Here is a 16835-nt window from a genome sequence, read left to right on the forward strand (position 1 = left end):
GTAGATTCAAGTAACGAATCCATCTTACATTTTCTTCTCTACCAGCTGGCATTGAGCGACCTTTCACCTTGGATGATTTCCAGTTCATGATTTTCCATACACCTTTCTGCAAGCTAGTCCAAAAGTCCGTGGCACGCCTGATGTTCAATGACTTCCTGTCGGCCAACAGTGATGTTCAGAGTAGCCGCTACAAGGGTCTAGAGGCCTTCAGGTAAACTCTCATTAATGAGAAACCTATTGACCTTGGAGAGAGCAGGGGTAAGGTGTAGGAATCCTGTTCCACATTGGAACTAAATATGGTCTGGTAAATGACCAATAGCTACTTAAGGTGCAATCTCTGCATTGGTCAGTAGGTGGCACTCTCAGCTGGACTCTTGCAGAATCCTTGGTTTCCAGACTGAGTCCTTCACCTGCCGGTGTGGGATGGGCTGTGTTCCCCTTCGCTCCTATGCTTCTAGTGACACAAAAACCAATCTAGTATCAATCTGATTCAATTAATCAGAGGTTAAAAAAGTAAAGATTATAATAACTTATTCAATAACTTTCTAACACCAATTATCTCCCCATCACATTAAGATACTCACATCCTTCCCAACATTAAAGTTTCTGAGTAAGTCACTACAGTAAAAGCATGAAATTTCCACTCTCCAGTGGTGGTAAACCTTAATTAACCCCTGTTAAGGTCAGAGTTTGGAAGTATAGAATCACAGACTTGGAGATAGAAGGAACCTTTGAGGTCATTTTACGGTTGAGGAAACTAAGGAGTTAATTGACTTGACCAAGGTCCCACAGTGGCAGATGGAATTCAGGGCCTCTAGTTCTGAATCTAATACAGCTGGCCTATTGTCAGGAAGATCCAAGTTCAAATCCAGCCTCAATCACTTACTAGTTGTGTGACCTTGGGCAAGTCACTTAACCTCTGCCTGCCTTCGTTTCCTCAACTGCAAAAGGCAGATAAAAATAGCACCTACCTTGCAAGGGTTATTGTAAGGATCAAATGGAAATAATATACAGAAATCGCTTTGCAAACCTTAAAACACTATGTGAATGTAGTTGTTATCATTACTATCTTATGAGTTTATAGTTTCCCATCCTTTTGGTACCTTTGGAATGAGAATAATGTAGGAGAATGAAAAAGAAAGAAGCCTGAGGATAACAAAAAATAACATAAAAACAAATAAGATGTTTTCAACAAGGGTCTGAAACACAGGAAAAGGAGTTCCTCTGAGAAGAGACACCAACCACACTCATCAAGAGAAGGTAAAAACCCAGAGAAGGAAGACCCTGATGAGAAAGGGAATGTGGCTCATCATTGTAACTCTGGGCTGGAAATACAAGAGATCTAGAGCTATCCTGGCCCCTGTGCTCACCTCCATGCTGCCCACATTTCTGTTTCCAGCTGAGGGGAAGAGCTTCTCTTTCTATAATCCAGATCTCCCATCTTCATACATTTAAAGCAAGGGTGCCTTTCCTTTTTAGTCGATGGCCCCAAAGCTTTACAGAGATAAGCATAAAGGCAAAGAACCTTCACACTGCTAAGAGGATCTGGCACTTTCTGAAGGGAGCATCTGCTTAAAGTTTCAGAAAAATTCTTCAAATCCCCTCCCTAAACATCTCAGGGGCACTTAGGTGGTACAAGGGATAGGGCCCTAGGCTCAGACCTACCAGCTGTGTGACCTTGGGCAAATCACTTAACCCCTCTCTCCCTCAGTTTCCTCATCTGTAAAATGAAGATAGCACCTACCTCCCTGGGTTGTCATGAGAATAAAATGAGATATTTGTAAATTGTTTTGTAAGCCTTAAAGCTTTAGATCAATGAAAGCCATTATCATTACTAACTGCTCTCTCCCCTTATCTAAGTTCTACCAACTGTTACAAAAGCCTCCTCCTCTCTTCCTCCTTCCAATGGCCTTCTCACTTTGTTTCCTCACTCATCTCACAGGGATTTGAAGCTGGAAGATACCTATTTCAACAGGGATGTAGAGAAGGCGTTTCAAAAAGCCTCTCTAGATATATTCAACCAGAAGACCAAATCCTCCCTCAACCTCGCCACTCGAAATGGGAACACATACACCTCTTCCCTCTATGGGTGCCTGGCTTCCCTCCTCTCCCAGTGAGTATTTTTTTCTAAGAAAACAAGTTCCTTCCACAATTGCTATTGGCCTCGGTCCACTTCTGTCTCTAGTTTTTGGAAGTTGAAAAACAGGACAAGGGATTACTGAATTTAATATTCATGCATGAGAAACTCTAAGGAAGTAATATAGACATTGTTTATAAAAAGAATAGCTCACATAACTACAGTATTTTGTCAATAAACAAACATTTATTAAGCTGCTAATAGATACCATGCACTGTGCTAGCACTGAACATTCAAAGCCAAAAGTGAAATAGACCCTGCCCTCAAGGACCTTGTATTCTATGAGGGAAGACAATGTGTATATGTGCATGTCTTTGCATATATACACATACATGTACATGTGGGTGTATGTACATGTATACATGTGTATATGCATGCAAAACTAACACAAAGTGATTTGGGGGCATTAGTTGTTGGGAAGATCAGGAAAGACTTCATGGAGAAGGCAGCACTTGACCTGAGTCTTAGAGAATACAAGGAATTCTAAGAGGCAGAGAGGTTGCAGGAGAACATTTCAAGCATGGAATGTCAGCAAAGATGGTAAGTCAGGAGTATTTCTCACTATCTGCCTTTCTCCCTAAAGTATTCCTAAGATGTTTCATTTTAATAGTGGTTTTCATACTTGTCCTTCCTTCTTTCCCTCTGTCCTTCTGTTCATGAATACTTATTGAACATCTACTATGTTTGCATATGTCAAGATGGGACATAAAGATGAGTAACAGTCAATCTTCCCTCTTTAACTTTCAATCTAGAGAGGGATAAAAGAACTGTAATTTTAAAAAAAGAGTGTGACCAATACCATGACAAAAGTATGAACCAAATGTCATAGTCCAGAACTGAGGGAGATCACCCTTGCCTGGTGTTGGGCATCTTCAGGAAAGAGATGTCATTTTAAATGAGCCTTTCAGGATGCTTGTGCAGCTAAGTTGCACAGTTGATACAGTGACAGGCCTAGAGTCAGGAACACCTGAGTTCAAATCTGACCTCAGACACTTACTATCTGTGTGACCCTGAGCAAGTCACTTAGCCCTGTTGCCTCAGTTCCTCATTTCTAAAATGGGCTGGAAAAGGAAGCAGCAAACTACTCCAGTATCTTTGTCTCAAGGACATAATACATTGGCTGCTTTCTTGAACACTGTCCAGTCCCTGGGTTTGTCTCCAGGATTTCTTAGATAACCTCAATGGGCGCAAAGCCTTCTGAAGTCATATCCAATTAATTAGGAAGGGCAAGTGTGGTTGGGTTGGGGCAGAGGGTTGGGTGGGCATGGGGCCATGGGGTTAAATGTCACTATTTTGTCTGAAGGTAATTTCTGTTTCATGGCAGACACACTCCCCAGCAGTTGGCTGGGGCCAGGATTGGTGCTTTCTCTTATGGCTCTGGCTTGGCAGCAAGTTTATTTTCAATTCAAGTCTCCCAGGATGCTACTCCTGGTAAGTCTCACTTTTCCATCAAATCATACCTGGCGAGAAATAATTTTTAATAAAAATAATAGCTGTTGTGTTTCAGCACTGTGAGGTTTGCAAAGTACTTTCCCACAAGTATTATTATCTCAAAACAGGATAGAATGATAGACGAAGAAACTTAATGTCAGAGAAATAAGACATTTTACCATGTGCTGGTCCCTAGTGCCCTACTTATCACCAGGCTAACTTACCACTGAGCAGTTGCTATGTGCTGGATGCTATGAGATATTCATATCATTTAACTTCATTTAGAAAAGCATCATGACATTCTAGAGAGAAGGCCTTGCCTAGGAATCAGGAAGTTTTGGAGCCAAGTGCTGCCTCTGATACATACTGGCTAAGTGACCTAGAACAAATGATTCTTATCATTTGATGCCCTAGGACATTCTTAAGTTGCCAGTCTGCATAGATAGAGGGACTTTTCCCCAAGATGAAATCAATTACAGGTCCAAACAAAACAAATAGCACTTTATCTTTACAGACTTGTTTTTCATGTTTACAAAATACTTTCACATATACTAATTATCTCATCTGATTCTTACAACAACCAATTAACAAGTATTTATTAAGGGTATACTATAATGAGCCAGACACTATTGAAATCCTGGCCCTTAAGCTAGGGATAACCAAGGGAGATGCCATGTACATATGTATGCATATATGTGTATATAGATAGAGACAGATACCTAGATAGATACAGAGGTGGATTTTATATACATATATATACACACACACACACATAGAGAGAGAGAGAGAGAGAGAGAGAGAGAGAGAGAGAGAGAGAGAGAGAGAGATGGATGGATGAATGCATACAGAGACAGATTAGATAGATAGATATAGAGAAACAGACAATAGACGGACAAACAGAGACAGATAGATGAATGGATGGAGGGATGGATAGAGACAGAAAGAGACAGAGAGAGACAGAGACAGAGAGACAGAGACAGAGACAGAGACAGAGAGTTGATAAACTCTAAGGTCCCTCACAGCTCTGAATTGGGTGATGCTATGATTAGAATGTAATGCCCTCCTCCAGGGCAGGGACTTTCTTTTTGCGTATACATTCCCAGTGCCTCCCGGTAGCTCATTGCCTGGAATGCAGTAAACTTAATAAATGCTTGTTGACCTGACTTGACAATGATGTTAGAATCTAGGTTTAGGTCTTGGCTCTACCACTTAGCAGTTATGTGTAGATTTAACTTCGCTGAGATTTCATTTATTTCTCTATAACATGGGGATGATGATACCTGTACGGCCCACCTCACAGTGGTTATGAGGTTTGAATAAGTAAATAAATGTACGTGAATGTATTTGTGACCACAAGGCTAGATTAAATAGCTGTGATCTGTGATCATGCTAGTATGGAAAGCCCCTTGGTACCCAGTTCGTTGCCATGAACACTATTGTTTCTTTCAAATAGCTAGTGAGTTCGATGATGAAAATGAAGCATATTTCATCTTCACCATGATGAGTTTTTCTCTTCCCATTTTCTTTCTCTCAGGTTCCCCACTGGAGAAATTAGTGTCCAGTGTATCAGACTTGCCCAAACGCCTGGCCTCCCGCAAGTGTGTATCCCCTGAGGAATTTACTGAAGTCATGACGCAGAGAGAGAAATATTCCCATGAAGGTGAGGGAAGGGGTGGAGGGTAAGGGAGAGAAGAAAAAAAGCCCCTCAATGCCTTGCTCCATGCTGTGGTTGGGAGGAGAGCTGTGTCATATGCCAGTGGACTTTGTCAGGGCAGATCTTTTTCATTTGTGGAGAGTTGGTCTGGATTTAAACTTCTACAGGATGTAGGTGGGAAGAGAAGTCTTTGGGGTCTAAGAAAAAGATATAAAGAAAGAAAGAACACAGAGAAGAAGACATGTGGGAGGTGAGAATGGATGTGGTCGAGAAAAGAGGCAACATCGAACTTCCCAACAAAGTCAGCATCAAGGCCCTAGGAGATTGTTTTAATAGCCCTGGTCCCAAGGATACCTAAGGGGCTGAAACCAGGACAAGTCAATAGCAGAAACGGAAAACCAAGGGTAGAAAATTTGTCACCAGACAGCATCTATAGGGCATCAGTCTCACATGCTGATAGGGATATTTCATAATATATTGGAAAAACAATGAATCTTCAAAATGAAGAAAAAAATCTATTCCACAGAGCAAGACCTTCAAAGGCCACATGCAGTCACTGTTAAATGGGAAAATCAGGGAAGTAAGAGAAAGATGTGTAGAGAAAAAAAGGAAATGCAAAGGTTACAAAGACTTTTAATGGAGGAAGAGTATGTTTAACCAGAGGAAAAGGCCAGATTCCAGGAATTTTTTTATAGTAACTAAACCGCAAGAGCAACAACCTTCTACTTGGTTCCTTGTAATCAAGACAGCTAGGTGGTGATGTGGATAGAGTGCTGGGCATGGAATCAGCAAGACTCATTTTTATGAGTTCAAATCTGGCCTCAGACACTTAGCTGTGGGGTCCCGGGCAAGTCACTTAACTCTATTTGCCTCATCTATGAGATGGGCTGGAGAAGGAAATGGCAAACCACTCCAGTATCTCTACCAAGAAAAACCCAAATGGGGTCAAGTCAGACATGACTGAAATAACTTAATGACAATAACAACAGACTACATGGCCTCCAAAATCTTTTCTAGCTCAAAAATCTAAGATCATAGGATTGAACAGATTTTAAAGATCGCCTAGGTGGCACAGTAGGTAGAAACAGTATTAGGAAAACCTGAATTCAAATCCTGCCTCAGACATGTACTAGCTATGTGACTGTGGGGAAGACACTCTCTCAATCTCAGTGTCCTCATCTGTAAAACAAGGATAATAATGGTACCTACTTCACAGGGTTGTTGTAAGGATGGAGTTAATACATGCCCTTGTACACCTTCAAAAATATTAACTTTATTAAATAATTTAATAATTAACATTTTATAATATTGAATGGGCATCTTCAGTATAAATTGAATAACAATTGACAATAATAAGAGTTCAATAATTAAAATTATTAAAATTCTCTTATTTGACCGATTTAGGAAATTCAATTTGAATTTCAGGAATTCAAGGAAATTGAATTTTAGGAATTCATAAAATTCAATTTAGGAAATTGAAGTCCTAAGAGATTAAGTGACTTCCCCTCAACATAGTTTTTATTGTTCAATAATTTCAGTCATGCCTGACTCTTTGTGACCCCATTTGGGGTTTTCTTGGCAAAGATACTGGCTCGGTTTGCCATTTCTTTTCCAGTTTGTCTTACAGATGAGAAAATTGAGGTAAACAAGGTTAAGTGCCTCGCCCAGGATCACCCAGCTAGCAAGCATCTGAGGCCAGATTTGAGCTCAGGAAGATGAGCCTTCCTGATTCCAGGCCCAGCATTCTATGCACTATGGCGCCATCTAGCACATTTAGTATTGTTTGATGGTGGTTGAGTTGAATTGAATTACCAAAGTCCCTTCCCAAGGCCCTGGCACATCCTAGATGCTTAATAAATGTTTCTTGATTGATTGGTGAGGGGGTCCAAGAATTGAACCCAGTCCTTCTGACTCCAAATACAGTGGTCTTTATACCACACTACATAATGATATGGTCAATGGCTTCCTTCATTCACTGTTCATTCATTCATTCACTCATTTATTAAGCATTTCCTAAGCCAGTTCTAGAGATAAAAAGAACAACAAAAACTGTCCCTGTCTTCAAGGAGTTTATAATATAATGGAGAAGAAAACAGGTAAACTTTTTGGGCAATTTTGCTTCCACTTTGCATTTATAACAAATTTTTAGTCCTTCCAATTCCCATACTATCCCCTCAAAGTATTTTGGGTGAGCATTTCCTCTTTCTTTCTCCCCTCCAGTGAATTTCTCACCTCCTGGTGACATAAACAGCCTCTTCCCAGGCACATGGTACCTGGAGCGAGTAGATGGGATGCACCGCCGGAAGTATGCACGGCGGCCTCTCTAAGGAGGAACGAATGGACCACACTGCCTGTGGTGAATCATCAGGTTTGTTGGACAGAACCATGGTAGTAGCCTCTAGTACCACTTGAGATCCTGCATCCCCTTCTGGTCACTGCCCCTCAAGAAGTCATGGGAGGGCTGAAGAAGGAGGATGGACAAGGTATAGAAGTAAAGAACAAAATCTGGGACTCTCCATCCTGGAAAAAAGTCTGTGAAGAGATGTGATCAAAGTCTATAAAGTGACAAAAGGAATCAACAAGCTGGTCCCCATTTGCTTTAAAGGAAGGGGGATCATCAATAATTTTTAAGAGTGTAAAGGGGTTAAGACCCAATAAAAGTTTAAGAACTGTTTAGGGTATCTTAGAGGTCTCCAGTAATACCATATCCATAATTGAATTAACAGAACTTTGAATAAATGAGGACAAAGCTCTGGCCGTATAAATTAATTTTAGAATTAGTGTATTAGGGGTCAGTGCCCCTTCAGATGGTGGGCCCTAAGACCTTAGCTTACTGAGACTTTCTGGAAGTAGCTTTTGTCAGAATTTATGTGACCCAAAAGTACCCAATCCACATGTTGCTGGCCACTGTTACTTTTGCTGCCCCAAATCTGTGCTACTATCTATATAAATTCATTTTTAAGGACCATGGATCTCAAATGAAAGTCCACTCCTGCCCTATTCTATTCTGCAGAGCTAGTAATAGTTGCACGGATCCATATTATGGCAGCTTTTCTGCCATTCTGGCCAGCTTTGAGGTAGAGTATGAAGCAAACAGGTAACCAACCTTGTATTCCCACGTGACATGAGGGTAGAAAGGTGGAAGTCTATAGACACAAGCTCAGGCTGTAACTGGAGAAGTTCCAGGTGAAAATCAGTCGCAGAACTTTGCCATCCTGCCTTCTAAGAAGTCAGGGGCTTCATGGGTGGTGATTGTTAGAGACCACATGGCTAAATTTCCTTCCCTCTGTTTCTGCATGCCCATCCAGGCACAGGGGGAAGTGAATTCCAGGAGACGCTGGCCATGAGCAATGCAGAAAATCCACATTTCAGCTCCCAGCAGCAAATACCTTCTCTCAACTGTCAAACCACAACATGGGCTGAACCAAATGGCCAACATAACCACAATGGCACAGAACTTTCCCTAGTGATGCATCCCAGCAATCAACTGTTTGCAGAGCCTTTCTTTAGCCCTCCCCCTTTGAAGACCACTAACACCCCCTCCCCCACATCCCCTGGTATATGAAGCACATTTATAAAGCCAAGTAAAAAGGAGCCCTTGATGAAAGGGACAAAGATGGAAGACACAGAGTGAAATCTACCATTCGATGGAACAAGCATTATCATGGGCCTACCTACTACGTGCCAGGTACCAGGCAAGGAATAGACAGATTCTAAAATAAAAACATTCTCTGCCCTTCAAGGAACCTACTCTCTAATAGGAAGAAATAGGAGATATATACATTACCAGTTAGAATGAGGGCCAAGTAGGAGTCTCAGCAAATAATATTTTATTTATTTATACAGGGCTTTATAAGGTTTACAGACCTCTTTCCTCATAATAACTATGTGAGGTAGTAGGCAGTAGAAGAAGTATGAGCTATAGGGGCAGCAGATGGGGAACAAGACCAAGGAAGGTTTCTCAAAATTGGAAAATCTTACAATCAACTGAGTCAAACCATAGCCCACCAAAGAATCCCCAGTGTGTCACAGCTGACAAGTGATCATCTCTAACCAAGGTTCCCAAACTACACTGTGGCATCCCAGGATGCCAAAGGGAACTCACAGGGGTACAAAGAAATATTTCTATTTTTCACCTAGATACTTAATGCATGGGACTATAAGGTATTTTCTTTGGACTAGGAGTGCCATGAAAAAAATTGACCAAGACATTAAGGGTGCCAAGTTTGGGGATCCATGATCTCCATGAAGATGTCCACAGAGAGGGCCCCCACCACCTCCCCAGGCAGCCCATTCTATTTGGGGATACCTCTCTTTGGTAGGTGATGTTGGCTGAGATCATGCCTAAGTTTGCCTCTCTGTAACTTCCACTATTGCTCTTAGTTCTTCCACTGGGGTTCAAACCAAACAAGTCTAATCCCTCCCCCATATGGCATCCCTTAAAATCTTTGAAAATATCTGTCATGCTGGATGGAGGAGGAGCAACGAAGGAAGAGAGGAACTCAACAGTGAAGATTGTGGAGGCAGAGGATTCCAGGCATAGGAGATCAGATGTATGAAAACAGAGACTCAAGAGAAGCCAGGGCAAGATCCAAGAATAACTATCAGATCTAGGGATTCATTACACAATATGTCTCACTTGCCTGAAATGCCACCATTTTTTTTTTTTGTTGTTGTACAGTCACGTCCAACTCTTTGTAAATCTTGGCAAAAATACTAGAGTGATTTACCATTTCCTTCTCCAACTCACTTTACAGATGAAGAAAACTGAGGCAAACAGGGTTTAAGTGACTTGCCCAGGATCACATAGCGAAAATTGTCTGAGGGCAAATTTGAACTCAGGAAGATGAGTCTTTCTAACTCTAGACTCAACACTCTAACCACTGAACCACCTAGTTGCCCCAATTCTACTATTAGCAATTTGCTAAAACTGCTGCTTTTCCAAGTGTCCTCTTTTAAAATGCCAATATCTCTGAGTAACTGAGGTAGGATCAATCGGTTGATGTCAGTCATTTACCATTGGTGTGAATTAGTTTATCAGATACATTTATTCCAGGAAAGTTAATAGAGGCCAAGGCCCTAAAGAGATGAGTTTCATTGAAGAGAAAGACGGTTTCAGGACATGTGGTCCTCAGTGGCCAAGTAGAGTGTATATGGGCAGGTACCATAACGAGCATTAAATGGATCCTGAATTCCTAGGTGACTATAGCAGGAGAGAGAAGAGAGGCCGCTGCCCAATTTCACAGTTTTGTCCAGAACTAACCCTATCCTTGAGTTGGGACAGACACTATAACAAGTCGTGTATGGTAGAGTCATCTAGACCAAAGCGAACCATTTACTACAGTCTCTAATCTGAGGTCAGTTGACTTTTATTAAGAGATCTTGGGAGGGGGTCATATTTCTAGCTAACCTCAAACAAGAGGCTACCCTTATCTTGCCTGCCTATCTGTATTACAAGCTAAGTTGTGGTGTGGATAGAATGCCAGGTTTGGAATCAGGAAGATCTGAGTTCAAATCTAGCCTCATGACACTTACTAGCTGTGTGACCTTGGGCAAGCTACTTAACCTCATTGCCTCAGTTTTCTCATCTGTAAAATGAGCTGGAGAAAGAAATGGCAAACCACTCCAGTATCTTTGCCAAGAAAACCCAGAGAAGTCATGGAGAATTGGACATGATTGAAAACAACCAAATGACAACAAGTAAGGCAGCACATGCATCACCATGGCACCCCAAATTCCTCTTCTGCCTCATTTCATCCTTTCATCTATTCTTCACATTTTTATTCTTCTCTCCATGCCACTCCTCCATTTCTCCCTCTCTTCTTTCCTCTCTCTATCCTTCCCCCTCTACCTTCATCTGTTCCCCTATCTTTCCTTCCCTCTCTTAATGATTCCTTTACTTCCTATACCCTTATTGTCTTGTGAAAATTAGTGATTATGTTTTATACAGCATTACATAAATCCAGAGCATTTTAGATCTGGAAAATACCTGAGATCATCTAGTTCAGTCCTCATAATCCTAAAATTCTCAAAAGTCTCCAGATAAAAATTCTTGAGGTTGGGATATATTTTGACAACAGAAATTCCAAGAACACGATAGCAGGGATATTTACAAAAATCAATCCAATCCAACTTCTCACACAATGTTGATCCTTTCCCTCACTGCTCCCTCCCCTATGCAGGTGAAGGGTGGGTCTGAGTACTTTGGAACCAGTCCATTCATCACCCTAAGGGCAAGCCAGATTGCACCCACTCTAGATTGTACAGCAATACTCATAGTTGTTCCTCTTTCCTGGAGAAGAAACTTTGAAGATTCCAAGAGTCACTCGAGACCTATATAGTTTCACCTAATCCCTGAGAAAAAGATGGCCATGAAGATCTATTCCCTGCTGAACATTAATCCCTGTGTCTCAGGGTCCAGCATCTGTTCCTGAGGCAATGCCTGGTAACACTCAGCTTTTCTTAGATCTATTCTCTCTCTTTATCTCACTTCTCCTACTCTCTTTCTTTTCTTTGTCCTTTGTTCCTTCCCTCTTACCTGCACCTTAGAGCTGCCTTTGACATTTCTTTACTCCACTGGCAGCACTGAGATAAACAAGTTAAACTGAGGACCATGTGCCTCATAGACCTCACTCTGTTAATTTTGGACTCCAGCCTAGCAGAAGCTTTTCGGCCCCCTAAAGACATCAGTCAATATTTTACCCCTTGATCACAAACATATCCAGTAGACAGTTTGGAGTGACTGTACACAAACGGGGAAACATTCCTCTTTCCTCAGGAATCTCCTGGAAGTCAAAGTAAGAGCGTGGTCCTGAATAATATAGAATTCAGTAAATCTAAATATTCTCTGAAATGCACTCTTGGCAGGGACATGGGCTGCCAATAATAAATAGTACAATTTCATAAATCAAGGTAATGAAAAAAATACATTCCCAAATCTCATACTGGCTAGAAAATGGTCTTTTGTTATTTCTTCAGGTATTTTTAATATTTCCATTCTTCCATACTCAATGTAAATATACAAAGCATATTAACCAGACCAATATGACGAACAACGGGACTTCTTGTTTCAACCCTTATGATACCCTTGGAAACCCCCTAGAGAAATGTGGACTGGATGACAGTACAGGTATGTAGATTTGGAACAGAAGGGAACCTGATCTTCAAATATTCAAAGGGCCACCATACGAAAGAGAGTTAGTTGCTTGGTACCAGAAGTTATGAAACCTAAAACTTAGCTCAGCAAAAGGGAAAAGCTTCCTATCACCTAAATCAATCCAAAAGTGGTATGGTCTGCCTTGGAAGGTAGTGAGTTTCCCTGTCATGGGAAACAGTCAAGCAGACGATGTATGACCATTTGTTGGGAATGATTTGGAGGGAGTTCACTTATAGTTTCATGTCGGTCTGTGTGGTCTCTCAAGTTCCTTCCAACTTTATAATTGTTTCTATGGCAGGGCCAATGTGCACTTGGTTCCCAGATGCCACAAACTATGAACAGAACAACATGGCTGGCCTTCAACCTTTTCTGCAATGGGAGCCTCCCCTCACTTGATGTTGTAAAATATCCCAAGGCAGATAGATTTTTGCTTCACTGGTAGCATCTTACACTTGGAGCCTAGAAGTCCCAGGCTGGAATTCTGTCTCCCACTTGCTAACTGTATGACCCTGGGTAAGTCACTGTTTTGTCTTAGTTTCCTCATCTGTCAAATAAGCAGCACTGCCTACCTTAAAGAGTAGGTGAGGATCACATTAGTTAACATGTGTAAAGCATTTTGCAAGCCTGGAAAAGCTCTGTACAAATGTTGGCTATTATTATATTAAACTTGTATGGGAGAGGCATTGTGAACAGACTTTGGAGAGACAGCATAGGTGCCTTGTTTCACATAGCCTCCACTCTGGCCAGCGTCTGGTGAAAAAATTTTAAAGTGCTTAAGTAAGATCTCATTACCTGCCACAAATCTTTGGTGTTGTGGGAAAACACCAGTGCCCAAAGGATAGGAAGTAGGTATGCTCAGAACTGAGGCAGCTAAGTGGCACCAGCCCTAAAGTCAAGAGGACTTGAGTTCAAATTCATCCTCAGACACTTACTATGTGACCCTGGGCAAGCCACTTAACCCTGCTTGCCTCAGTTTCCTCATATGTAAAATAAGCTGGAGAAGGAAATGACAAACCACTTTAGCATCTCTGCCAAGAAAACCCCAATTGTTTGACCAAGTATCAGACATTCCTTACACGACTGGACAACAAATACTCAGAACAGCCTTCTGTCTAGCCCTTCTGAGGGAGGGGAAAAAAAGTCTGAGATAATTGGGAGGCATGCTTCAGTCAGTGAGGCAGGCAAAACCATTTCACTAATCTCATCCTCTTCTCTGTATTCATCGCATTCGTCCTTCCTTTCAGCACAGGAATATTCAGTATTTTCAAGAATTTGTTCCACTCTGATTGATGGGCATCTTTGTTCCCCATTCTTTGCTATCGCAAAAAAGTGCTGCTATAAATATTTTGTTACATGAGGACTTTCTTGACATCAGTGGCCTCCCTGGCACATAAACCCGGTGGTGGGATATCTGAGTCAAAGGATAGGTATATTTATTTGTTATTACAGTAGTTTTCTGATTGGTCTTCCTATTTCAAGTCTCTCCCCAATTCAGTTCATCTTCCACTCATCTGAAGAGCAGTTCCAATCATGCCATGCATCCCACCCCACTTCAATAAACTTCAGTGGCTCCCTATTACCTCCAAGATCAAATATGAAAATCTCTACTTGACTTTCAAACTTCTTGACAATCTGGCCCTTTCCTACCTTTTGAGTCTTCTTACACCTTCCTCCCCTCTACATACTCTTCAGTTCAGCAACATGGACCTTCCTTCTGATCACTGATCTTTCCATCTCTTGACTGTATCCTTGCTCTGACTGCCCTCCATGCACAGAATGCAGTCCCTCCTCACCTCCACCTCTCCTGGCTTCCTTCCAGACTATGCTTAAATTTCAGCTTTCTGCAAGGGGCCTGTCCATGTTCTCCCCCAATTCTATTGTCTTCCCCCATTGCTTCCTATATGTGTGTATATATATGTATATAAACATGTGTCATACATGTATTATATGTGCATATCATGTATACACACACATGTGTGTGCATATACATACATGTATGTATGTGTGCATATATACATATATGGGGAGACAAGGAAACTGTACAAAATATATGTATATGTATTTAGTATGTAGTTTCTACATATATATTGCATCCCATAAATATAGTATGTACAGTCTCCATGTATGTCGTATGTACATGTATGTAAATTATATAGTTTCCATGTTGTTGTCGCCCCAGCCTTTTAGGTGATCTTGAGTGTTTGTCTTTTTTTGTATCTCCCATATTGACAATAGTAAATAACTAAATGCTTGTTAAACTAGTAGCTGACTGGCTCAGTCTAGTATATGGGAAACACACAGGCCAGATGAAAGTGGATAGACTGGGGCAAAGCCATTACCACTATGGGGGCAAAGAGAAATCAAGAGTGCAAATCTTAATGAGAGATGTATAGAGAGGGTTAGAAATAGCTTCCGGGCAGAGTAAGGTCAGGGATCAGGAGTAAGGTTCAGTGTTTCAGTGGTCTCCAACCCTTTGTCATCCCATTTGGGGTTTCCTTGGGGAAGATACTGGAGTGGTCTTCCATTTCCTTCTCCAGCTCTCAGGGAGGAATAAAAGGGCTGAGCTATTTCAGTGAGGGCCCGCTAGATAAGCTGGATAACATCAGTCTGCAATGGTATCTACTCAGTACAATTGTGGGACTTTCAATCCAGCTCTCTTCCTCTCCCATTCTCTTCATTTCAAAAGTTCTTTAAATAAAGCTATTTGTGATATTACTATAATTGTTGTGGGAAAAAATTTGCATTGTTCTATTCCTGAATTGAAGGGTACCAAGAGATAATATCTGTGAAGATTCATTCCCTTTAAAACATAATGGCACTAACCTTAAATCCATTGACTCCTTGGCGGCCTATGGATTTCAGGGAGTCTTGCAAAGTTGGGTGAGAAAAGGGACAACATCTTTATTTCAGGATAATTGGTTTCCTTTGTAATCCTACGTATTTTATGCATTTAATCAAGCAAGCAAATAAGCATTTATTAAGCACTTTGTATATGCTAGGCATTGTGCTGAGCACTTAGAATATAAATAAAAGTCAAGACAGGGCCTGCCCTCAAGTAGTTTGTATTCTAAAGGAGAAAGACAATACATAAAAGGAAACTGAAAATGTGTGAGGGGTACCCACGAGGGCATGGTGTCAGAGTCCACCCAAGGATGACTGACTAGTGTGGGTCCTACTTCAAAATGGAGGTTCAGGGAGAAACTAATGGAAGAAGGAGAGAGAAGGGGTAGAAGTCAGGAGAAACAAAATAACTATATAAACATGATGTGGAGAAGGGGTCCATAGGTCTCCAACCTAAGGCTGAGAAAGGGGTTTGTGACAAAAGTGGCTATGAACCTCTGCTCTAGAATACAATAAAGAATGATGAGACAGGAAGTTAAGTCATATCAAAATCTCCAGCTACCTTTCTCTACCCTCTTACCAATCCAAGACTGTTCCCTCACTGAGACCCAAAAGGGAAAAGGAGTTGTTATCAGAAGTCCTGATTTCAAATCCAGGTTCCACATTTACTATCTATGGAACCTTGGACAACCCACTTTATCTCTCTTGGACTGTTCTTTATAAGGATGGAAGGGCGTTGAATTAGATAACCATCCCTTCCAGCTCCAACTCAAACCCTATGACCCTTTCCAATAATATAGAAGCACAAGGATGCTGGGCTAACTTTTAACAGATGATTTACTTGATGGTTATTTACAAACTACAGTGAAGGCCACATTGGGGAGTGTGAGCAATGATGGAAACCACTATCAGGGCCAAGGGAAAACACCCCAACTCATGAGCTGGGCCCCCACCACTCTGCTGAGCTTATCTTCTTGCCAGGTTGCTTCAGAAGAACCCAGACATGATGGCAGAGGTAAGCAGGCTAAAAGATGAACTGAAAGGTTTCCATCACATGCCGTTTCCATTCACCAAGGTTGGGGAGTGAAGAAGAGATGCCCATCACATACCAGGACCCCCCATCCAACAAGTTGGAGGTCTGGTCAGATAGTAGCCATGCTCCTGCCTTTGCTAAGAGCTCTAGGGAAGATAAGCAAAACATCTGATTGGCCTAGGAAGGGGAGGCACTTGGTATGAAAAAAGTCAGGCTTCCAAAGAAGCTGATATGAAATTAGGAAGATGGAAATCAAATTATTTCCTTCACTTACCATGACCTGCCAGCCCTAAAAGGATTTCTACCTATAGGAGATAAGGAAGGAAGGAGAAGAAAACAGAAGGTATACTCCTAAGGTGAGAAGAAGACTCCAAGTTACTTTATCTATCCCTAACAAGAAAGGCCCTCTCCTACGTCCTTGGGCAGATGAACTTGTGGGTCAGTGGGCTAGGAATAATTGGGCACTGGTAGGCACTAGGTTCTACTCTTACCAATCATGGTGGGCAGCAGCCCTGGGTCAGAAGACTGGGCCCTGTAGAACAACAAGGGGAGGTCCCGGAAGACAGGTACTTCTGGTCTGAAG

General features: G+C 41.5%; 2 protein-coding genes across 3 annotated transcripts in view; one reads left to right on the top strand and one right to left on the bottom strand.

The window, feature by feature from the left end:
- Positions 1-15099, top strand: part of HMGCS2 (3-hydroxy-3-methylglutaryl-CoA synthase 2) — a 41017-nt gene extending 25918 nt beyond the window's left edge. For both annotated transcript variants that reach the window (XM_072644529.1, XM_072644528.1), the window contains 6 exons: positions 46-211; positions 1943-2113; positions 3462-3568; positions 5103-5228; positions 7443-7590; positions 8531-15099. In XM_072644529.1, the coding sequence (XP_072500630.1) occupies positions 46-211; positions 1943-2113; positions 3462-3568; positions 5103-5228; positions 7443-7549 (677 nt within the window). In that variant the 3' untranslated portion in view covers positions 7550-7590; positions 8531-15099. The remainder of the gene's footprint in view (positions 1-45; positions 212-1942; positions 2114-3461; positions 3569-5102; positions 5229-7442; positions 7591-8530) is intronic.
- LOC140527532 (D-3-phosphoglycerate dehydrogenase-like) overlaps positions 1-16835 on the bottom strand; it is a 114855-nt gene that overhangs the window by 75173 nt on the left and 22847 nt on the right. The window lies entirely within an intron of this gene.

Source organism: Notamacropus eugenii, chromosome 2 (genome assembly GCF_028372415.1).
Source record: "Notamacropus eugenii isolate mMacEug1 chromosome 2, mMacEug1.pri_v2, whole genome shotgun sequence".
Classification (NCBI taxonomy): domain Eukaryota; kingdom Metazoa; phylum Chordata; class Mammalia; order Diprotodontia; family Macropodidae; genus Notamacropus; species Notamacropus eugenii.